At 40.7% G+C, this 24,263-nt stretch overlaps 1 protein-coding gene across 7 annotated transcripts in view; it reads right to left on the bottom strand.

Moving 5' to 3' along the window:
• The window catches only part of HELZ (helicase with zinc finger), a 180,531-nt gene that overhangs the window by 47,205 nt on the left and 109,063 nt on the right, over positions 1–24,263 (bottom strand). For all 7 annotated transcript variants that reach the window (XM_083355431.1, XM_083355429.1, XM_083355430.1 and 4 more), the window contains 6 exons: positions 15,517–15,695; positions 12,521–12,639; positions 8,434–8,579; positions 6,335–6,482; positions 2,825–3,008; positions 1,338–1,566 (listed from right to left, as the gene is read on the bottom strand). In XM_083355431.1, the coding sequence (XP_083211557.1) occupies positions 1,338–1,566; positions 2,825–3,008; positions 6,335–6,482; positions 8,434–8,579; positions 12,521–12,639; positions 15,517–15,695 (1,005 nt within the window). The remainder of the gene's footprint in view (positions 1–1,337; positions 1,567–2,824; positions 3,009–6,334; positions 6,483–8,433; positions 8,580–12,520; positions 12,640–15,516; positions 15,696–24,263) is intronic.

The following is a 24,263-nucleotide window of genomic DNA, read 5'->3' on the forward strand; positions in this document are numbered from 1 at the left end:
CCATAAAACTTTGCTTTCCCATAGCAAAGTTTCTAAAGATTTCTCCCTTCCTCCATTTATTATAATTATAATTTCAAAAAGGAATAAAACTGATACAAATATACATTTAAGGAATGCACTATTAATAGACAAAACTAGCATTCTGGAAAGCCTTAAATTATTTTTGTATTTTGTTTATGAGCTTGAAAACCTCTTCATAAGGGAGTATTACAATACAACATTTCCATCTTTAACTGTAACATTAAGAGAAAATTTGACAATATGAATCCTTTGTAGATAGGCCTTCTTTTCCTCTTTACACTGCACATGAACTATAATCAGCAAATGTCCAACAACTATGTTGCTAACTTGAACCTATTGTAAGAAATCTTCATAGTCTACTACCATGTTTCCCCGAAAGTAAGACCTACCGCAAAAATAAGCCCTAGCTTGATTTTGGGGGGGTTGGGCCTAATATAAGACCTACCCCAAAAATAAGACCTAGTTTTGGGGCGAGGCCCACACCTAAAAATCAAGCTAGGGCAGTGGTGGGCCCCGAACCCACTTATCAGGCCTCCCATGAATAGACACCTGCCTCTCCTTGCTGGTCCACTTCTTCTGTGGCGCCCCCCAGCCTGCATTTCGCAGAGGCCTCCAGAAGGCCTCTGCAGCTGAGAACAAAGCTATGGATTCAATCCGCAGCTCAATTCTCAGCTGCAGAGGCCTTCCAGAAAGGCCCCTGACTGCAAAATGCAGGCTGGAGCTCCATTCTCAGCTGCAGAATTAAGCTGCTCCTTTGGTCGCAGAAGGGGTGGGCCAGCTGGGCAGAGCTGTCAGTGCCACTGCCGCAAGGTGAATGCAAAAGACACACACACCCTGAAAATAAAACCTGGTGCCTCTTTTGCAGGAAAAAAACCCAGGTCCTATTTTCAGGGAAACACGGTATCAGTTGTAGATTCTGTTAATATAATATACTGTAGATTTAAATAAAGTGAAATGGTAAATGATGATGAGATTAAACACAAGACATGCATTATAGATAGTTTGGATAGTATTTTCCCCCTAAAGCTCATATCTATCTCAAAGTGAGAGAGAAAGTCTAAGGTAGGCATGTCCACCCATGAACCTTAAAACTTGTGGATTTCAACTCCCAGATTTCAGTTTCCCCATGCTGGCTAGGGGATTCTAAGAATTGAAGTCCACAAGTCTTAAAGTTGCCAGGGTTAAACACACACACACCCCCATCTAAAGACTCTGCCTGGGTGAAGCAGAGCAAGAATGAGAATCCATTATTAAAAACACAGTAAGCCTTTCATCGTTATGATTTATTATTTGGTCATACCACATATTGGTTGTACCTGCATCTTCCAATGGAACATAAAGCAATTGGATCGCCCACCACAGCTACTAGGGACTGTGCTCTTGTAATGGCTGTGTTGAGAAGTTTGTAATTGGACAGAAAACCATAATCTAAGTCCTCTGTTGAATCTTCCAATAAATGTTCTTTCCGTTTCATCGCTGTTTGCTTGTGTTTGCAAGTGTGCCGGGTTCGTACTGTGCTGAGAAACAACACTCGAAACTGCTTTCCTGAAGAAGGAAAAGTAGGGGATACTGTTAGCCTTTTTTTTGCTAGAAACACTACCACATAGCTACATGTATTGACTTTTTACATCAATGTCTGGCAAGTGAATAACTATTGTTCACTTGAAAATATTTCTGCTTCAATAATTAGAAAATAAATATTCCAGAATAATTACAAATAACATTATTTGCTTTGGTATTAATATTACTTTTGCTTAATCATTGACATCTTTGGTGCTGTTAATTTCTGTTGCATTATAAACATTCATGCAGTGTGCCATATTTTTACATATACACATAATATATATGTGTGTGTAGATAGATAGATAGATAGATAGATAGATAGATAGATAGATAGATAGATAGATAGATAGATAGATAGATAGATAGCAACTGTACAGTCATACACTGTACATACCAAAATTGTATCTGTTGGGAACTTTTCCTTTAATTTTACTACTGTAGTTTATTAACTTTAGAGGTACCAGTGTAAGTAATTTTCTATTTGCTTATATCCTTACAAATGAAAGATAACAAAGATTAAATTTACAAAGAAGAGTAGAAATAGGGAATTGCTGAGAAAATCAAGTGGCTTAAGAGTAAACGTGAAAAAAATAGTTAACTAAAGGAATAAGAAAATATTGATCGATGGGAGACAAGCATGTATCTTAATAGGGCTGGAAAAAAGCTATGTACATGTATGCTGTATTCTTGGGTGAAAAGGTATGTAAATGAAGTTTGAATCTAAGAATTAAGCATCCTTAATTCTTTTTTCATGAGTTTTTCATTAAAAACTCTAGATTCTATTTGAACCCATCAAAGGAAGAAAAACAGGAAGAAAAGCAACTTTCCTGAAAAATCAAGAAACAAAAATTAAGACCTTTACTTATGATTCATAATTTTACTAAAATTAAATGTGTAGTGGTCTATTATCAGCTTTGATTTGGTATTTTTTTAATCTGTTTCCACTTAGAATCCTTTTGCAGAGCTCAACTATATTCTTTTCCAACTTGATATATTAACTGTTGTTGAACATTTTAATGATCACAGCTATTGAATATTGCTAGAGACATGTCTCAAAGGATATTCCACGATTTTTAAAAGATTTAAAACATTAAATTTAAATTCCCTATTATACAGTACGTTAATGCAATTCCAATTCCAAGCTAGTTCCTCTAGTCAAAGGTATGTATTATCTATGTGGTCACTAAAAGCTGACCCTGACTTTATGGCACCCAATCAAATCAAACCATGTATTACTTACCCTGAACATTTAACACTCTTTCAACACTGACATCAGACAATCTTTTTTTCCGAAGCTCTGCCCGAATCCGGAAGACTTGATCAGCATATGGTGTTACAACACCTATGCTGCCATCATCCAACTTTCCCCAAGCTACCGGCCACTTCCTCCTCAATTCTTCAACACGTTCAACTACTTCAAATACCTTAAAAGGGGAAAATCATGCTCAGGAAATTGCTAGCTTTTTTGTTGGTATTAAGTTTTGTATTATGTTCTTGGATGAAAAGGCTTTAGCAGAAGCCAGTTTTAGCACCAGCATGTTATCTAAGTCTTTCCAAAAATATTCATTTAACTGCAGCATCCCCTGCATGACACTGACATGACTTTTATCATCTGTAAGCATGTCACTTCAATTATTCATTATTTTCACCAGATCCATAATTGCCTTATATATGCAATCAAAAACCCCCCTACAATCAATAAGGAATAAAACCCTAACCCTCAGCGGAAATCTTAATAAACATCAACAACAATCATTTTATATATTTTATAACAGAATTTTATTTATTCAACATTATTATCTGAAATATTAAATAGCACACATTATAAAATGAGTTTACTGTTCCATCAGGGAAATAAATGTATATTTTAAGAATCAGATAAATTACTTTCCACTTTAAGAACTTGTGCAACACAAATGTTAGGGGGATGCAACTGTGGTTGCGGGCGCTGCAACAGTCTAAAGTGTGAAAAACAATCATAAATCATTTTTTCAATATAGTTGTAACTTTCAGTGGTCACTAAATGAATTGTTGTAAGTCGAGGACTACCTGTAGTTGGATAAAAATGCCAAATCCAGTCTAAACATCTGGTTAGTTGTGTGTCAAGCTACACAATAATAACAATAGCAACACCAATAATAATGGAAAAGTGGGTTGATTTTGTCTGATATCAGACAAAAAAAAAAGGAAGGTATTAACTGTTAATTTCACCGTTGCCAAACTTTCCTTTAGTCTTTTAGTTGAAGCCTACTCTTCTACTGTAATATAAACCAACCTCAAAATGCATAAAAGTTTGATTCTAATTTTTGTGTAAAGCCCCAACCACCACAAATCAGGATCATTATTCAAATTATTCAAAGCAGAGCTATTTAACCTGAGATAGCCACACATTTCTATAATTATCTATTGTGACTATGAAAAAGAAGAGGCGCCAGGAGCCACTGAATACACATAAAAGATGCAGATGAACTGAAAGCAGATATAATTCCTGGTGACTGCATCATGCAGTTTTCTTGACACCACAACTTAAGTGGTTCACCACTCCTTTCTCCCAGGACTTTTTCCAACTTCATAGTCTAGCTCACAGCACATAATCAGGAGTTAAACAAAAGAGAATAGAAAATTGTTTTGTTTCTCTTGTTTTATGGAGAAACCACCAATTCTCTAAGAATGCCTGGAGGGCTATTAAATCCAAGACCGTGTGGACAGGGATCTTTTTCAGACTCAAAAAAAGGAGTAATTTTAATGAAGAATGAGAGAAGATGTACTGCTACTGATGTTATAACAGCTCACAAAACACTTCCTCAGGATTTGTTCTGATAATACAAAGTGGCTAAATTGAACAGAAATGCGTCTTGTTTATTCCTGTGGACAAACTAGTACCACGCTGGCAAATATTCTAGGAATATATATAATGAGAATTCAGCAATATTCAGCATGGAGCCTTGGTGGAGCAGTGGGCTAATGCCTCCTTAAGTAACACCAGCTGCCTGCAATTAGTGCAGGTTCGCATCCCACCAGGCTCAAGGTTGACTCAGCCTTCCATCCTTCCAAGGTAGGTAAAATGAGGACCCAGATTGTTGGGGGCAATTAAGCTGACTTTGTAATAATGCCGCTTGGGGTGTGTGTGAAAGCCCTAATAAGCAGGCATATACATAGAATGAAGGCTACTGCTAAGTTTGTAAGCCGCCCTGAGTCTTCGGAGAAGGGCGGGATATAAATGGAATTAAAATAAATAAAAAAATAAAATAAAATATAGCAAAAAATAATAAAGAAGGTGAAGTATTGTATATAGATGTCCTTTCAGACTGTCTTATGCATGAATATATCTTTTAAAGCCATATAATAGCCTTGGTGAATCAGTTCAATCTACGAATAAAGGAACTACATATGGAATGTCCAGAACCTAAATATTTACTAAGATGATTTAGATCTAATCATGAATTTTCCATTCTCTCTTTCTGGAATACCTAGAATAGTAATAGAAAAATGGTTTTATAGCCAATATCGCAATAATTGTGGGAAGGAAATACCTTTTTCTGGAAGATAGGACACTAAAAATTAAATTTTCAAATCATTTCATAAAAGCATACTTTTAGACATAAGCTACTAGCCAATCAAACAAGTCCCCTTTTCCATGCAATTCCTCACATTCACAACCTGGACACTTTCTAAATATGTAGACTTCCATGAGAATGACCACTGCTAAATTTCTGAACCTTTGTCTATGGATCTGGAGGATGCCCATATTGGGTGGTTTGATATAGCCACTAAAATTATCTTAAAGAAAGAAATCATCTTTTTATCTCTTCTCTCTCTGTGTTATTCCTGAATTGCTCTCAGGCATATTTCTGGTAAAAGAGCACATGAGGCAGCTTGCAAAGCAATGAGAGACTATAAATAGGGAAATTGGTGCAAATATTACGATTGAGAATCATTGCATTAGGCAAGTTGTTCCAGAATTCATTTGGAAGAGAATTAATCCACTGTTCATTTTGTCATGGAATTTGGGGATTAATGTCCAAAGCCTTTTAAAACAAAGTATTTACACTTTTTGCAAGGTTTAGCTATTCCTGACTTCTATTTGGAGAAAAAAAGGAAAGGGGGATTGTTATCTACTGCTTGGTTAAATTACATCATTTCTGACTCTAACATATTACTTTCAAGGGAACATAATCTTCCTTACTTTATAATGCATAATGTTTTTTAAAAAAATGCCCAACCCTGTTCTAACTGCAAAATGGAATCGTGTTTTTTTTAAAAAAAACAAAACACCAGACTTTTTCTTTAGTCTTGCCATAAACTATGAACAGTAAACAGCAATTGTTAATGAAATCTTTACACTTGCAGAGACATTTTATCACAAAATACTTTGAGGAACCAATTAGGCTGAATTTCTATGTAGAACCAAACGTAGTAATTTCATTTAAGACATGAATAATTTATGGGTCTTGGCTTTAAAAAAAAAGAGAGGTTGCTATCTAAAAGCAGATATGGTGGCTTCTTTACATATATACTTCAAATTAGTCAGTCATGGGAATGTGCCATTGACTTCTACTTTAGCAGGAGACAGCCAAATCAATACTTAGTTGGAGATGGCAACTGGACAGCAGCAAGCTCATAATCGGGACTGTAAGGCTATTTTTAAAGAGGTTCTTGTTTAAGCCAAGTGCTCTTGATGTCTAAATTAGCATTATTAAAAAAAAATATTATAATCACAAAAACAATTAAATGAAGTCAAATCAACTACCTCTGCATTGTTGTAAAAAGCAGTACTGTTCTTTTCTTGCACGTCTTCTCCTCGTGCTGTGAAGAATGTCAGAGGATAAAAATCTTTGTGTGCAGGCTGTTTTCCACTGGCCATCAATTTGCCCTCATAGAAAAGCTCAGAAGTATAACTGCAAAGGAGAGAAAGAAAAAAATAAAGAAAGAAATGTAGCAATATTGTATAAGGGCTAAAGCTGGATAGGCAGGAACCAGCAATATTCAGGCCAAAGAGAACCGTTACGTAAACATTCTGCTTGTTTTGCTCTGACCTGTGAATCAGACACAGTTTTACAACTTCAGTATGTTTTTATGTAAATACATAGCCATGCACAGAAACTGTGAATGAATGCCTCAGCACGTACGCTGATTTTAGCATCATTGGGAGTTTTAATTATGTTTTGATTAATTCTATCTTCTTCAGTCTGATACTCTACAGAGATGTTGAGATCACCACTCCTAGAATTTGCCATCGCCATGCTCAGTAGCTAGGAAGTCTAGAAACTACAGCTCTAACATTTCTGAAAAATACCAAGATGACAATAGGAAAGGGTAACATTTTATAAGCAGCTATTTGAGACTATTTGTTACAATACAAATGATTGCTTGGATTGTTTAAAAAAAAATGTCATGGAAAATCACCTACATGAATTTTTTTTGTTTATCGCATGCCCTGTGCTTGCTCAAATAATAAACCCTTCATTTTAAAAATCACTTTTCTGAAAAAAAAAAACACCTGTATTTATTCTGGACAATACAGTATAGTGTGCCTGGTTATATTTCTCAGACCATTTATGAAATTTTATGTTAACAGAGCTATTCCTAAAAATCTCTGAGCGCAGAAGTACCACATGAAATATGAAATTCTCTTTTACTATCAATGAAAAGGGAGACCCTGCTCTAATTTAGCCATCTAGATATAAATTCTTATTTACATGCTATTATTTAATAATAATGGTGGTGGTGTAACATCAGCAGTAGTGATTTTCTGAAGCTGCATGTGGAAAACCTGCAGAGGCACAAAGATCCTATCTTTAAATGCCTCCATGATATCTTGATGCAATTTATGTAGCATACTAGGTCATTTCTCTGCCAATTTTGCACAGATAATTAACCAATAAAATTTTGCCATTTTGTCTGAACATCTGCATTTTCTCATTTCCTGCATTAATGTTTCTATTCCTAGACCATGATTATCATTTCAAACATCAGTTTAGATTCAAAATGTCAAGAACGGACTTGCTAGATAACTGCTTTCACATTGCCTTGTTTTACCAGTTTATACTAATACACGGCTGTCAAAATCGATCGTGTCACATGACGTATCATGATGTATCATGACATTTTTTGCCTTTGAAGAGCTGGGGTAGACATGGCCTATGCCTGATGCATCCGGCCCACAGGCCGCCAGTTTGGCACCCCTGTACTAATAGCATAGTAAAGATTCTGCTTCTCAACTGGACCACATCAAACTGGACAAGTACTGAGGTCAGCATGTAATAGAACTCTTCAATCCAGAAAACAAGCCCACATACTTGAAAATCATCTAACCAACTTGGCTATTCCACTGTTACACATCAGGTGGTTCTACTGTAATCGTTCTAGCAAGGATTAACATTTTTACACTGCAAAAGGACTTGAAGTACATGTGGAAGCACAAATTTTATGCACTTCCAGTTTATATACTGCAAAATATTGTCCTGCGTTTGGTCCCTGCAATGTCACACAAACTCTATTCAATATTGTTAGTGTCAGGGCAACATAGCCAAGTTTCACTGTAAAAATAAAGGTCTGCTTGTGTAACATTGGAGAAAGATTGGCTTTAGTATTACAACTAATTACAGGCTATGGTGGTATAAACCACAATTTAAAAGCCCAAGTAGGCCATTCTACTAAATCTCAAAATAATGCAGTATTCTTACTTATTTCCAATATAAAAAAACCAGTAGTCTTATTATGCTAATAATAGTGGTAGGTTATTACACATCTCTTTTCAACTAATTGGGGAGTGTAATGGCAAAAGCTTCTGTTAGACACTTGTACCAGCCAAGCAGAGTGTGATACAGTGAAAAAGTTCACACCTACTTGATGATAGCTTCATGGGAGCGATAGTTCTCACACAGCAAGATCCTGCATGGAAATTCTGCAGGGCAATGCTCATAAAGACGATCAAGTAGTGAAACATGAAGATTTCTTTCTCTGGCAAATTCACTGTACACAAAAGGACTAAGCTGTAACCGAGAAAAATCAAAAGAAAGATATTATTTTATAACTGAATATTTAAAGTATAGAACATTATCTCAATAGAAAAACTAATGACCAACCTCAAAAAATGGTATTAGTAAATTTATATACAGTGAGGGGGGGAAAAGAACACTATATTAAATAGTTTACACACACACACTATATACACACAGTGTGTGTGTGTGTGTGTGTGTGTGTGTGTGTGTGTGTGTGTACACACACATATATTTGTTAAGTATTGTGTGGGAAAGCTCTGCTTAACCCAAGCAATGTTTTTCACAAACCTTGCTAAGAAAAAAACCCCAAATCATAGAATTATATAGTGCTATGGGGGAAGGATGTCATAAGCTTTCTTAAGCTTGAGTGTATTTCTTTATTTTATTCATCAAACTGACATGAGCTCAAGGTATCAAACAGTCTTTACTCCTCCCATAGCAACCTCATGACATAGGTTGGACTGAGAAAGTAACTGGTCCAAATCATCAAGTAAGTTTTCACGATTGAGGTGGCGAGAACCTGCTCTAGACTGACATCTTAACTATTGTACAAACTTCATCACATGCACAAACTGGTAATCAGATGAATGTAATAAAGAATTTCGAGTCAATTTAGATGTCATTGAGTGGATATACAAATAGTCATGCTGAGAAAACCTTTTTTAGACATAATTACATCCTCTAAATCTAGAATAGTTTTTTCCCTGTAGAGACACTTAGGATTTTCTTTCTGCCTTTCTTTCTCTTTTTTCTCTCCTCTAGTAATGATCTGTATGTGTTTTAGCTCAAGTTATTTCTCCGAACCTTTCCCAGTCCAAAATAAATGCTTTAACAGCTCTACAAGTCTTTTCTTTTTAAAATTTCTATTGTTTTTTATATTACTGTCATTCTAAATGTGATAAGTCTTATTCCCCAGTACTTTCTCTCTAACTTTCACTGAAATAATTATGATCTATGCTTCTGTGACCCTTTTTTTCCTCATGATAGCTAAACCGCTTCTTGCTCCATTCAAAAGGGCTTCTGGTCTTGTTTACCCTTGAGGACCACTCGGAGGCTCCAACTGGTGCAGAATGCAGCTGCGAGAGGCGTGCTGGGAGTCTCCCGATACTCCCATGTTACACCTCTGCTCCGTGAGCTGCATTGGCTTCCAGTTGTCTTCCGGGTGAGATTCAAGGTGCTGGTAATGACCTTTAAAGCCCTACATGGCATGGGTCCTGAGTACCTTACGGAGCACCTGCGGCCGGCATCAACTTCCCTCCACCCAGTGCGCTCCCACAGAGAGGGCGTCCTCAGGGTGCCACCGGTCAGAGAATGCCGTCTGGTGGCCCCCAGGGGGAGGGCCTTCTCTGTGGGTGCGCCGGATTTGTAGAACCATTTACCGGTTGAGCTCCGGACGGCACCCGACCTTCGCTCCTTCCGACGGGATCTTAAGACCTACTTGTTTGAACAAGCCGGCCTGGCCTGATGGGTTTTGGGTTTTATTACTGCTTTTAACGTATTTTAATTTATTGTTTTAAGGTATTGGGCACTTTGTTTAATCTTTTCTTAATTTTTGTATTCTTGTATTAGTATTTATTGCCCTGTTCACTGCCCTGAGTCCTTCGGGAGAAGGGCGGTATACAAATAATAAAAAACTATTATTATTATTATTATTATTATTATTATTATTATTATTATTATTATTATTATTATTATTATTACATGTACTATTTTTTCCTTTTTAAAGATTATTAAAGATTATTATCCATATTTTCTCTTCTACTATTTTTTGTAGATTAGGTCTTTGATAACAACTCTTTTCTATTTAAAACTTACCGAATCTCACTTTTAGGTAGCGATTTCAGTTTTGCCTATCACTTGTTAGTTTAATAACTGTATTACAGTATTTTCTCTCATGTGATTCTGAGACCAAATCAGTTAACAGAGGTTATGTCTTGCGTAATAAGGAGAGATTCTGCTATGGGCCGAGATATTTTTCACACTACTGTCCATAAAAATTTCAACTTGCAGATCCCAAGGATACTGATTTAATCAGCCAGGAAGGACAAGCATCTAGTAAGCAGGGCTAATGACATTGGTGCATGTAGGACTGTTCCAATGGGACATAAATCAATGCCATATTACATGAGATACGCATTTTCCCATGCTAAAGAAGGCTTGATGTCGGGGAGTGGTTCTTACTCCTCAATTGTCACTAATTCACCGTGGTTAAGTTGGTAGAATGTTTGCCTTGAAATGTTTGTGGAATTTGCAGTTGATGCAAAATGTTCGTGGGATTACTAACCTATGCAAATAAAAGGGATTATATGGCAAAGATATCGGCCTATTTGAAAGATCATTCGCAAGAACGCTATATTACGGAGTGGAGAAAATGGATTGAGTATATCCAGAACAAATATGGGACTAAGAAGTTTCATGTAGCATTTGAATAAGTCTTCCTTTCTTTTTCCCTGTTTTTTTTGTTTTTTTTATATATTTTATATTAATAGTGTGTGTAGTTATCCTATATGAGCTAGAGAGTGATAGATTTTAGAGCTCATGGTTGTTAGCATATGGATGTTTATGATTTTTTTTTGTTTTTTATACCTTGTACTTAGCTCTGGGAAGTCGGGGGGTGGGGTGGGGAGGGGGGAGGGGTAAGGAGGGAGGGATAGGGGAGGGGTAGGGGGGACTGTCAAAGATAAAATGTATGATAAAACTTTTCAATAAAAAAAAAGGGATTATGTAACGCTGTACTGAAAGACCTGGACTGATTGCCACTTGCCACAATAGCAGAGGTGGGAAAACAGAAGCTGTGGGAAAACAAGCATCATTCAGATTGTGAGTAGAGTCAAGGAGGAAAAGTTTATAAGGAAATCGTTGGAAAGTCAGAAAAGACCTTTACTTAAAATGGAATCTGCCCATTTTCCACCAGACCACTGTCTACCTCTAAACCTATTGTTAAGTAACAGTAATTAACAATAAAAACTTTTTATTCTTTTATATAATCTCCTTCATTGGGCTAGCTTTCCTTCAGTAGCCACTGACACACTAGACATGATGAAAGAGTAGCTTTTTTGCTCCTTTTACTAAGGGAAATACATGTTTTAGCATTTACATTTATTTATTATTTATCTCCGGCCTTTATTACTAATGTTAAGCGACAAGTATTTTATTTTAAAAAGCTTTCTTTCTATGGGACTGCCTAGGATGAAAAAAAAACAACTCTTACAGTCTCACGAATGAAAGCAAATATATGTGTGCAGAATCCAACCTGGGTCAATCACCGGGACCAGAGGTTTAGTCATCCAAGCTTTTGGACTTGTGCTGGAGCCCATGGAAGACTAAGAAGATTAAACCTCTGGCCTTGTTGACTGACCCAGATTGGATCCTGCAACTCTTGCAATCTGGATAAGATATTCACCACCATGTAAGAAATCAGAAACATATCCCAAAGGTGATTTTTTTTTCAAAAGAAAACTGGACTTTGTTTTTCCTTTAAGATGTTTCACTTCTCATCCAAGAAGCTTCTGAAGAACTGAAACAGGACAACCATGACCTGGATGACTGAGAATCTCCATAGACAATCACAAGTATGGATTCCACACTTGGATCCAGATTTTAATGTTTGTGCTTCAACCTTCTGTTAAAACGTATATCTACCACTGTATTCCTTTATCACTTATGGAATACTATCCTACCTTACCTAAATATAGAGGCAAGTTACAGGGAGTCTAACAAGTCACTATATTCCTGTCAATTGCTTTTAATAGTTTTGAACTAAAAACCTATGGCAGGATTTTAAGCTAAGCACTTCCTGATTTATGTTTTATTCTCTTAAATCCTACACCAAAATAATTGTTGATGTAATCATTCTTCTACACTTTATAATTTGCAAACAGAGCTAGTGTTCTTTAAAAAATTGGGATAAGTTCGGAAATAGACATCATTACCTGCATATGGTCTCCAGCCAGCACAATTCTTGTATATTTATTTGCTAGTGCTAAAGGCATAATAGTCTCACACTCCATTGCCTGTGCAGCTTCATCCAACAGAATATGTGTAAAAAACCCTACAAAGCAGACACGGACAAAATATTAAATAGCAAGCAATGAAAGCTGTGATAATCTTATGAAAATATTTAGGTTCGGTCCTGTGAACGAGATTCAGTCTTGGCTCTAATCAACACAAAGTCTTTGATAAGATAATTTTGATAAACGATTTCAAGTCAATATATTTATTTCTTGTTATTTTGTTATATTTGTGTTGCTATTGTGAGGCAATGACAAGTTAAAAATTTAGACAAGCAAAAGGTATCCCCTGATAACTCCTTTTTTTCATCCACACTCAAGTATCAAAGAAGTAAGGCAAAATGTACGAAACACATTACCGTATTTATAAGAGAACTGGTTTCTGCTTTCCCTGGAAACATATTAGAGAGATAGAAGTTGATATTGAATATGGGAATAATGTCTGTCATCTCTGTCTGAACTGTCTGTCATCTGCTTTCTTTTCTGATGTTTTCAATTGGAGACCTTGACTTGTTATTCTGGCAAGGAAGTGACTGTCCTTTTTAGTGCACCAGGAGAGGGGAGAGTGTAGCATTAGAAATTAAAAGATAGATATATACTTAAGACTATCTTCCCATAATTAGATGGTCCTCTATCCCAACTATGCCCCTGTAGAAACGTGGTGTGCATTAATATTGGAGGCAGAGGATAAAGAGTTGCAGTGATCTATAGAGATTCCACATTTCACTCTAGGTTTTCAGATTATTTGACTGCTAAAGGGTTTGCACTTACTGCTGAGTACACTGGAATACTTTTGGAATGTTGCCTGTTAATCTCTCAGTTCTGATGAGGTCCAGCAGATATTTTACCAGATTTTGTAACCTGGTGCTATCTGGCTTAAAATGAAATATATAACATGTTGCATTTTAAATTTTTAATTGTTAACTCCCTAGACAAATTTTCTTTTCCTGACATTGTGTGTGTGTGTATTATTTTTTGATCAATAGAATACTTGGTAGAAATAATCTAGGTCAAAACAGAATGCAAGGTATGCTTGGAAAAGAACAGATTAATTTATATACAAATAAATAATAAAATCCAGTTAGGGAAAAATAACACTTTTCAAATTTAAAAATTTGAAACAAAGATTTTTGAAGAGAAAGAGAAAATATACAACTAAGTATACAAAAGATTCATTCAGAGAACAGATAATTTCGGTTTTGAAGAGACTGCCTCTGATATTCATAACATATGAAAAATAGCTTAAAAGATATTATAATTAAAATTTCAACTACTTATTGCACTTCAACTATTATTATGAACAAGGTACTTCTGAATATCTAATTACATCTCAATGAATTATCTTTTTAACAAAAAATAGCATTAGTCATGTATGGAAAAGTGAAGAAAGTAGAGGTGCTGTCAGAATCCATTTATATCATATTCATAAATGTATGTTTAAAACATTATTCCATGGATTCTGCCATCTCCCGAGGAGGAGGGAACGAATGTGTATTGAGCCTGTATTAGGCATTTCAAAGGAAAAGAGAAGCCTTTTGAACTGGGGGAACCAAACGGGGGGGGGGAATTAGGGTAGGAGCATCTGGCTTGTGTCACGGAAGAGAGCAATAAACATAAAAGGTCCTAAGTTCCTTTTTCCCACGAGAGGGATGATACGAGGTAAATGATGGGGGACTGACCAAATGGGGTTAAGGGGGGGTTGAACCGGGAACTCTTTATAAGGGTTTAGTTTGTAGAACAATATTAAGTCCTGTCTTGTATTCCTACAACCAAGCATGTCATAGTAAAGATTTCTTTTGGACTAAGATTTGGCTCCAAGAGTTTTGTCTTCCTAAGATGTGGTTTGGGGTGGGTCCTGACAGGTGCTGCGAAAATATTACAGCAAATCAGACAACACTGAAGTACTTTCTTGATCAGATGGAAATATATATGAAAGCCATTTTTAAATTCATACTATATGGCAAGAAATATATAAGATTGAATATATTAGAGACACGTGTTGAAATTACAGCAAAGAAAGGTTGAACAGAACTTGAACAAACTCCTACATAAATATATTTACAGCTTATGGATTATTTCCCATGAACATATCATTTTATTATTTATTACAAATGTTTTTATGTTCCTTCAAACAACTAAGTTTGAGCAGTTTACATGCAGAACAATTCTAATTAGTTAATATTTTGGTCTCTTCAGACCCTGATGAAAAACAAAACTAATTAAAAGTTTTAGTAAAAATCGATAAGAGAGCAAATTTGTTCACTTTCTTCATAATGCCCACAGATTAAATATATCATAAAAGATCTAACATTTAAATATAATTCATAAGGAGATCGTACCAGCTCTTCTTACCACCCACAGTTCACTTAAAGAAAATCTTTACGCCGGATCAATATAGAAAGCCAGATTTACAGTCAATTCCACTTATGGTGGAAGCTCTGATGTCAAATGTTCTGAAAAAAATCAAAGCTGTGCCAGGTTCATGAAAACCAACTGAAAATAAAGGTAGGAGCCACACTTAGGTCTGTTAAATAACCCCCTCTTCCACAGCTTCTGAGAAATTAATCTATGCCATACCAATTTAATATCAAGCCCCTTTAAACCCTAAAATATTATTTCATTTACTAGGAAAGAGACAGGATTTGGCTGATTTTCAAATTGCCAACCGTATCTCTTTTTACTTATAGAAAAGTAAGATCCATGATAAAGATATGCATAAATAGAAATTAATATGTATAAAACTTTATGTAGATAAAAAGTGAGCTAATATATGTCTGCTTTCTCACTGCTTTCAATTCACACAGAATGTCACACAAAATAAATCTGTGATAGCTTTCACTTCTTGTAGAAAAAGATCACGAGAACTACGTATTGAAAAGAAAGGAGCAGTAATAATTCCTTATAAAACATTATCTCACCAGGCTCAAGATCTAGCTGACACAGATATTGTGAAGTATTCAAAGTCACCACTACTACTCGTTGTTTAAGAATGTCTTCTTTCTGGGGCATCTGAAAGGTGGAATGTGTGCTTGAAATCAAACAGTATTGATGCACAACTGGGTGGACAGTTTTTACCCAACGATTTCTGAAATAAACCCTGGAAAAGAGGAAAAGATCTTATTTTTGGACAAAATATTGCAGCAGTACATTCTTAACTTTTCTCCTGCCTTTTGAACACTATTTATTAAGCAAGGTAAACTACAAAGGAATGTACTTGTACACTGAATTCTCTAACATTATATGCATTATTTTGCAGTGTAAAACTAGTTAGCCCTCTCCCCAATAGGATTGCGTGACAGGTCATCAGGGTCCAGCGAGGTTACATTTATGCAAACATATGATTACCTAGCCTTAATTAGCTTCAATAACAATATATTTTATTTCCACCAGAAGGTTACTGGAGTCAGGCTATTAGTGCGGGAGGCAACGGCTAGGATCGTGCAAAAAGTCAGATTTCCATCTCCAAAGAGGGCTTCGTGGAAGAGAGCACGTGGAAGCCGGAAAGCAGCACCTATCTGAAATACCATAAACCAGTCCTGCTTTTTTGAGGAAAGCAACCTCAAGCAATTTTTAGAGGTAGAATCTGAAGCGTTATACAGACCTAATAACTGATAAAAGCAGTTGGTGTTAAGCATTATCATCATCATTTCTGAAACGACCACGCTATAAACTACGTTCAATTTTAATTGGAAAATTCCACAAGGTTATTATCATTGTCCATGAGCAGATTTGAACATTCGGTCTTCAAGGAACTGCTCTGAATTCTGCTCCTTGACTTGCTATATTCCTAGGTAAAACAGAATTCCTGTGAACCAAATAAGAGTTCAAACTTTTCATTTTACAGATACTAATCACTGTGATTTCTCATGCGAGCCCTTTCCTTAATAGTTCAGCTCTTCCTACTCACTGCTACTGCCTTAGCCATCTATATGCAGGAGATGACCAGGCTGAGCCCAAGGGACAGGTCGAACATGTCATAAGTCATGAGTCTGTGCCTCTCTTCTCTCCCACTCATTTCCCTTAATGGCCAGTTGATCAGATTCTTGTAGAGAGTTTAAGCTTGAAATAAAACTTTAGGCTCATTTGAACTGCTTGAATCTCCTGATTTCCCAGGCACTTGACACTATATGCTCTTTTACAAATTATATTCAACTTGCAAAATATTTAGATTTTGCTCTTTTGCTGAACCTGAGTACATCAGTGGAAAAAGCCAACCTTGCTCTAAACAGCCAGGTCCCATTCCTTACCCTTGTAATTTACTTCCTGTGCAAGACATAGAATTAAAACCAGTATTTCTATGATTTTATGTCAGAAATAAGGCTCCTGGATTTAAGAGGATGGCAGCCAAGCTAACCAAATCTTATTTTACAGGTAGTTCTCGGTTAATGATGGTAATTGGGACCAGAATTTCTATCATTAAGCAAGGTGGCTGTAAAATGCTCTATCATGTGACTGCATCGCTTAGCAATCCCTATTGCCATCATTAGGTGAGGTTAGTGGGTCATTAAGCGAGGACTTCCTTGCAACTTCCTTCTGGCTTCCAATAATCAAAATCAGTGGGCAAGCCAATAGGAAGTTGCAAGTCCAAGGTAAGTGACTGCTGCCTTGGGGGGGCTGAGGAATGTACAGATGGCTTGAGATGCACGGTGCAAGTGCAGCAAGTCTCAGGATAGCTGCTAAGGGGTGAAGGACAGCATGTGAAGGTCTGGGGTAACACATAGCACAAGGACATCAAGGCTCAGGGTGGCTGCTGGAGGACAGGGGTGGGGGTACAAGGGTCTGGTGTGGTGCGGCACCAGCGCAAGAGATGTGGGTAGTTCCTGCCAGGAGGGGGGGGTATACAAAACTTCAGTATGATGTGACATTAGCACTGTGAGGCTTGAAGTGGTTGCTGCCAGGCACAGGAGACTTAAGTATCACTCCTTTGGCACCACTGTAACTTGGACCAGTCACTAAATGAGTGGTCATTAACTGAGGCCCACCTGCATTTGCATATCCAATCCTAACAATCACTTTCAGTTCCTCATCCAATGAACAAACAAGAATGTTTTATATGATTACAAGTATGCACTAAATTTCACATTGTGCTGTTTTTCTCTTCTTTTACCCATGCTGAACTCCATTATTAACAAACCAGTTCAACAAAAATAACATTTCTGCTACTCATTGTTAACCTCCCATATTATAAAACTACCCAAAGATCACTAAATGGCATGTAAATTTGGTAGACGTTGGACACTGTGTGTAGATTCCCCAGAAGGTATTTTGCTCATCTCTTAGAACAGGGGTGTCAAACTCAATTTCACTGAGGGCCGCTTCAGCATCATGGCTGCCCTCAAAGGGCCAGATGGGCATGGCTGGGTGGTCACAGCTGGGTCGCAGCAACTAGGTAGGTGTGGCCAGCTCGACGCTGCTCACTCGGTGCGGCTTACCTGGTATGGCCAAGTGGGCATGGCTGGACAGGTGTGGCCAGTTAGATGCAGCCAGCCCAACTCTGCTGACTCGGGACAGCTAGGTCGGCACGGAAAAGTCGCACTGGCTAATTCGACGTGTGGACAATTCGGTGCCCCACAAGCTCCTTGCTTCCCCAAACTGCCAACAGCCATGTGCATGTGCGCGCGCACACACATGCACACACTGCATTCCAGGTTTGGGGATTTTATCTACATAGGAGAGCCCAGGCATGATTGGCAGCTTGCCAGCTCAGATATGAATAAAAGTATCCAAGCTTGGAATGGAGTGTGCGTGCATGTGTGTGCACAGCACAGCACACCAAAGTGCTTGGTTGAATTACAAAAATCTCTGAAAAGGAGGAGGGGTGGCGGGGAGCTGCCCCAACAAACCAGCATCCTTCTCGAAAAGATTCCCTTTCAAGAAGGGACAGCCTCCCTCATGCAAGGCCAGGGAGTGCTGCTCCCCTACCTCCTCTTCTTGTTCTCCAGAGATCTGTCAAGGCGGGAGTTTGACTCACACTTCCCTGCGCAGCAGTGTCATCCTCTACCGCCTGCTTTGCCGGGAGAGGCACCAGACAGGGAAACACCAATGCCTGGATGTCTGGGATTGGGAAAAGAATGTCTCCTTTGGCATGTTGCGCGCAGACACGCACACACCTCCCATTCCGAGTTTGGAGACTTTTATGCACAACAGAGCTGGCAAGCTGCCAATCATGCCTGGGCTTGGGGAAAAGGCAGTTTGGGGAGGTGAGGAGCTTGTGGGGCACCAAGTTGTCCCCACGTCAAGTTAGAAGGTGCGACTTGTTCCGTGCCAACCCAGCCGTCCCGAGTAAGTGGGGCCAGGCCGGCTGCACCTACCCAGCCCTGCCCACCTGGCCACTGTGAGTCGTCTTAGACCCATCCCCACCCACCCCTGCAGTTACCGCTGCCGTACAACTCCATGTGTTGGAGGGGCTTCTGCTGCCCATCCTCTCTAGCGCTGCTGCCACTAACAAGACACCCGAAGAAGTGAGGAAGTAACTACTCAATCACCTCCTCCTACTAGTCTGCTTACGGGCCAGATCTAAACACATTGCGGGCCTCGGGTTTGACATGTCTGACTAGAAGATTAGGCAGCTCACATTCCCAGGCCAGCCCCAAATTCTTTGGTTATACAGCCCCGAGAGCCCCTCCAACTTCAACTGCTGAAAATCCCATCACAGTTTTCTGACAATTATATTTAAATTTGAATATACAAAACTTGTAGCTTAATATAATTTCTTTAAAAAATAAAAATAAATCTTTTTTCACCAGATTCATGAAAAAGCAGAAAGCCCCAATATGCCCATTTTGTATTATTGTTTCATCACTGGAAACTGCACCCAGCCACCAAAGGTTTGTTAACTTTTGATTTACCACCTGGCTGAGCAACCTTTCAGCCTATGGGCTGCCACACAGATATGCACTAAGAGGTGTCTTCCAAGCTATGAATGCACCAAAATGGAGAAGGCTGATGGGCTGCACCTAACAATTGCATTGTTTAAAAGTTACTTGCTGCCAAGTGATATCGCACTTCATATCAGATATCTACAGGTCAATTCACCATAATTCAGATTATTACTGTAAATTCATATAAAACAGAAAGCTTACAAGTGAAAACCAACCACAGTGTATACACTCACTAATACACCACAGACACATCTAGAACTATTTTATAGATATGAAGCATTCAGGAAAAAATGCTTATTTATTGCTTTTGGAATTATTCTTACTCTGTATTTTTTACACATAGAAAAAAATGCATCCGAGTAAGGAATAGAGTGACAATAGTCCCATAATCAACAAATAAATCCACAGCACAACACTCAACCCAAACTAAGCAAACAAATTAATGTGGTGAAATCAAGTTGCAGGCTATAACTACAGTTTCAAAGATCAGTAGTACATATTTACATGTCATGCAAAATGTGCTTCAAAAAAAAAAAAGAAGAAGAAGAAGAGACAATAATTAGAAAATAAAGCAGAGAGTCCATGTAGGAGAGACATACAGCTAGCAGGACAATGAACAGAAGTCTTATCATTAACAGATATATAGAATAAGAAGGAAGGAACATGGTTGTATGACAGATATACAACGTGCAAGACACAAAATGTAAAGCAAAAGACAAATGCATAGAAAAACCCAATCGGCAAACCTTAAACTTGCTTCCTTTTGTTTCAGCTAGCTTGCCAGAGATATCAGGCTAGCGTTACAGACATTGCTACCTGTCTTTAAATTTGGATGTCTTTGCTCCTATACAGGTAGTTCTCAAATTATGACCACAACTGAGTCCAACATTTCTGTTGGTAGGCGAGACAGCTGTTAAGTGAATTTTGCCACATTTTACAACCCTTCTTGCCACAGCTGTTAAATGAATCCCTGCAACTGTTAAGTTAGTAACATGGCTGTTAAATGCATCTGGCTTCCCCATTGACTTTGCTTGTCAGACAGTTGCAAAAGGGGAACACATGAATCCGGAACACGGCAACTGTCATAAAGATGAGCCAGTTGCCAAACATCCCAATTTTGATCATGTGATCGTGGGTATGCTGCAATGATCATGTGAAAAACAGTCATAAGCTGCTTTTTTTAGTCCCATTGTAACTTTGAATGCTCACTAAATGAATGATTTCAAGTCAAGGACTGTCTGTTATACTCAGGTCACTCCACTCTAAGGAAACACCAGTAACACAAATTAGCACATTCATATATGTAAATAAGCAACCAATATGTCCACAAAGCGTTTAACAGCTATGCACATGATGATCCAATTTCCCCCCCCCCAAATTACAAAACATTCCTATTAAGCTCATTGTAATCTGACTGTGGATGGTTGCAATCTTATTCAGAAATTAGACTATCGACTACATTTTATGGATATTTCATATGTATTGTTATCAGTATGTCAGCAGACCATACACTGTTAATAGGGCAACGGTATTTTCCTAAACTGAGGCAGAATGGCAAGATGAGGATCCTGAACAAATTTCATGAAGTAACGGAAGGGGAGGAACTGTACAAGTTCACTGACATGCATGGTTATTATTTATGTTTGATAAATAAAAGGAATTTTCTGAGCTCAGAACCATGCATCAACAATGTTATATCAAGCACAATGAAAGTGCTAAGCCACATAATATCCTTGATTTATTCACAAATTTTCTTTCCATAAAATTTTATTTTCCCCAGATTGTAATTTTAGAAAAAGCTTTATTTTAAAATAGTGACCATTCTCAGGACCACTATAATTTAGATTTTAAATACCGTATATACTTGAGTATAAGCCGAATTTTTCAGCCCACTTTTTGGGCTGAAAAATTCCACTTCGGCTTATACTCCAGTCAACAAAAAAACTTACCGAGGACTTGTGCGCGGCCGAGGCTTTGGAGCTTCCGGGATCACGCGCACCTCTCCCAAGCCACCGCCGCCGGAGACCTGCCGAAGTTTGGGGAGGTTTGGGGAGGTGCGCGCGCACCTCCCCAAACCTCCCCAAACGAAGCCGGGTCTCCGTTCCTCTGCGCCCTGCCTGCCTGCTTCTTTCCACAGCGGAAAGAAGCAGGCAGGCAGGGCTCGGAGGAACGGAGACCCGGCGACGTTTGAGGAGGTTTGGGCGCCTCCCCAAATATCCCCAAACGTCGCCGGGTCTCCGTTCCTCTGCGCCCTGCCTGCCTGCTTCTTTCCACAGCGGAAAGAAGCAGGCAGGCAGGGGGCGGAGGAACGGAGACCCGGCGACGTTTGGGGAGGTTTGGGCGCCTCCCCAAATATCCCCAAACGTCGCCGGGTCTCCGTTCCTCTGCGCCTTGCCTGCCTGCTTCTTTCCACAGCGGAAAGAAGCAGGCAGGCAGGGCTCGGAGGAACGGAGACCCGGCGACGTTTGAGGAGGTTTGGGCGCCTCCCCAAATATCCCCAAACGTCGCCGGGTCTCCGTTCCTCTGCACCCTGCCTGCCTGCTTCTTTCCACAGCGGAAAGAAGCAGGCAGGCAGGGGGCGGAGGAATGGAGACCCGGCGACGTTTGGGGAGGTTTGGGCGGCTCCCCAAATATCCCCAAACATCGCCGGGTCTCCGTTCCTCTGCGCCCTGCCTGCCTGCTTCTTTCCACAGCGGAAAGAAGCAGGCAGGCAGGGCTCGGAGGAACGGAGACCCGGCGATGTTTGGGGAGGTTTGGGCGCCTCCCCAAATATCCCCAAACGTCGCCGGGTCTCCGTTCCTCCGCCCCCTGCCTGCCTGCTTCTTTCCGCTGCCTGGCTGCCCTACGATGTAACCCGCTTCATGATAGAGTGCGACGCCTGCAAGGACTGGTTTCATGGCAGGTAACACAAAGCGGTCATTCTTGCCTTTCCCTCCCCCCCTCGCCCGCCCGCTCGCTTTTTTTTTCCTCTCAAGCATCACTGGACTGGGCCAGGGAAATCAGAGAGAAGCTGGGCGTGTAGCGTCACGGTGACGGCTGGAAGCCTCGCCCAGCTAGAGACAGAGAGGAAGGAGGGAGGGAGGGAGGGAGGGCGCGCGAGAGGGTTTGGTCAGGGTGGCGGCGGCGGCGGACACGGGGAGCTGAGGCGCCGTCCGGTAGGTAGAGGCCGTTATGGGAAGGAGGCGGGAGAAGGGACGTGTGGGGGAAGTACGGGGGCCATGTAAACGGAGTACGTGCGGCGCCGCGCGGGTCTGATAGAACTGGGCCGGCAACGGGTGCTTGTGAAGCGGCTGAGGGCTGGCTAGGAAGGGGGCGGCGGCGGCGGTGCTGGCGTTTTGCGGGTGGGACAAGGCTCTTGAGAGAGAACATGGTGGAGGCAGAACCGACCCCGCCGCTCCCTGCAGGGGAGAGAAGCCGGGCAAGCGCTGCTCCAGTCCTCGCTCTTCTTCCCTCTCCCGATTTTGCCTTCCTCTCCAAGATAAGTTCGAGCGGTAGGGGAAAGTTAGAGCCCCTTTCTGAGGCCGCCCCTTACTTGGGATTGTTGGGCGAGAAGGCGACGTGGGCATGGAGGAGGAAGTAAGTCGCGCTTTACTCGTCACTGCGGGGCGGGGAGAAAAAAAGTTCTTGCCGGCCGGACTTGGATGGCGGCAGCGGCATCAGCTGGGAGCCGCAGCCCCGCCTAGTCCGGCTGAGCTGAACCAGCTCAACACAAAGCGATCGGGCCTTTCCTCCCCCCCCTTTCCCTCCCCCCTCCCGCTCTAGTGAGATCCCCTTCCTATTGCTCGGGGCCTTTCGTCTCTTTGGCTCGCCAGGGCTGGAGCGGCGAGAGCGAGCGGCAGAGGAGAGATGGTGGGCTTTCCTTTCCTTTCCTTTCCTTTCCTTTCCTTTCCTTTCCTTCCCTTCCCTTCCCTTTCCGCTAGAGAGCTACCTTCGTGATTACAATGTGGAGTGGCCGACTGAGGCTGAAAGCACATTAGGTAGCACTTGAGATATGCAGGCAAATCCTGCTAAAGGGCTTTTCCCCCCCCCACTGGATCTGTGCTCCGCAAGCCTCTGCCGGCGGCAGGGCACGGATCCAGCCGGCGGCAGAGGCTTTTGGAGCACGGATCCAGTCTCCGCCGGCATGCAGGCAAATCCTGGTAAAGGGCTTTTCCCCCCCCACTGGATCCGCGCTCCGCAAGCCTCTGCCGGCGGCAGGGTGCGGATCCAGCCGGCGGCAGAGGCTTTTGGAGCACGGATCCAGCCTCCGCCGGCATGCAGGCAAATCCTGGTAAAGGGCTTTCCCCCCCCCACTGGATCTGTGCTCCGCAAGCCTCTGCTGGCGGCAGGGCGCGGATCCAGCCGGCGGCAGAGGCTTGTGGAGCACGGATCCAGCCTCTGCCGGCATGCAGGCAAATCCTGGTAAAGGGCTTTTCCCCCCCACTGGATCCGCGCTCCGCAAGCCTCTGCCGGCGGCAGGGCGCGGATCCAGCCGGCGGCAGAGGCTTTTGGAGCACGGATCCAGCCTCCGCCGGCATGCAGGCAAATCCTGGTAAAGGGCTTTTTCCCCCCCCCCACTGGATCTGTGCTCCGCAAGCCTCTGCCGGCGGCAGGGCGAGGATCCAGCCGGCGGCAGAGGCTTGTGGAGCACGGATCCAGCCTCCGCCGGCATGCAGGCAAATCCTGGTAAAGGGCTTTTCCCCCCCACTGGATCCGCGCTCCGCAAGCCTCTGCCGGCGGCAGGGTGCGGATCCAGCCGGCGGCAGAGGCTTGTGGAGCACGGATCCAGCCTCCGCCGGCGGCAG

Source organism: Vipera ursinii (genome assembly GCF_947247035.1).
Source record: "Vipera ursinii genome assembly, chromosome: 2".
Classification (NCBI taxonomy): domain Eukaryota; kingdom Metazoa; phylum Chordata; class Lepidosauria; order Squamata; family Viperidae; genus Vipera; species Vipera ursinii.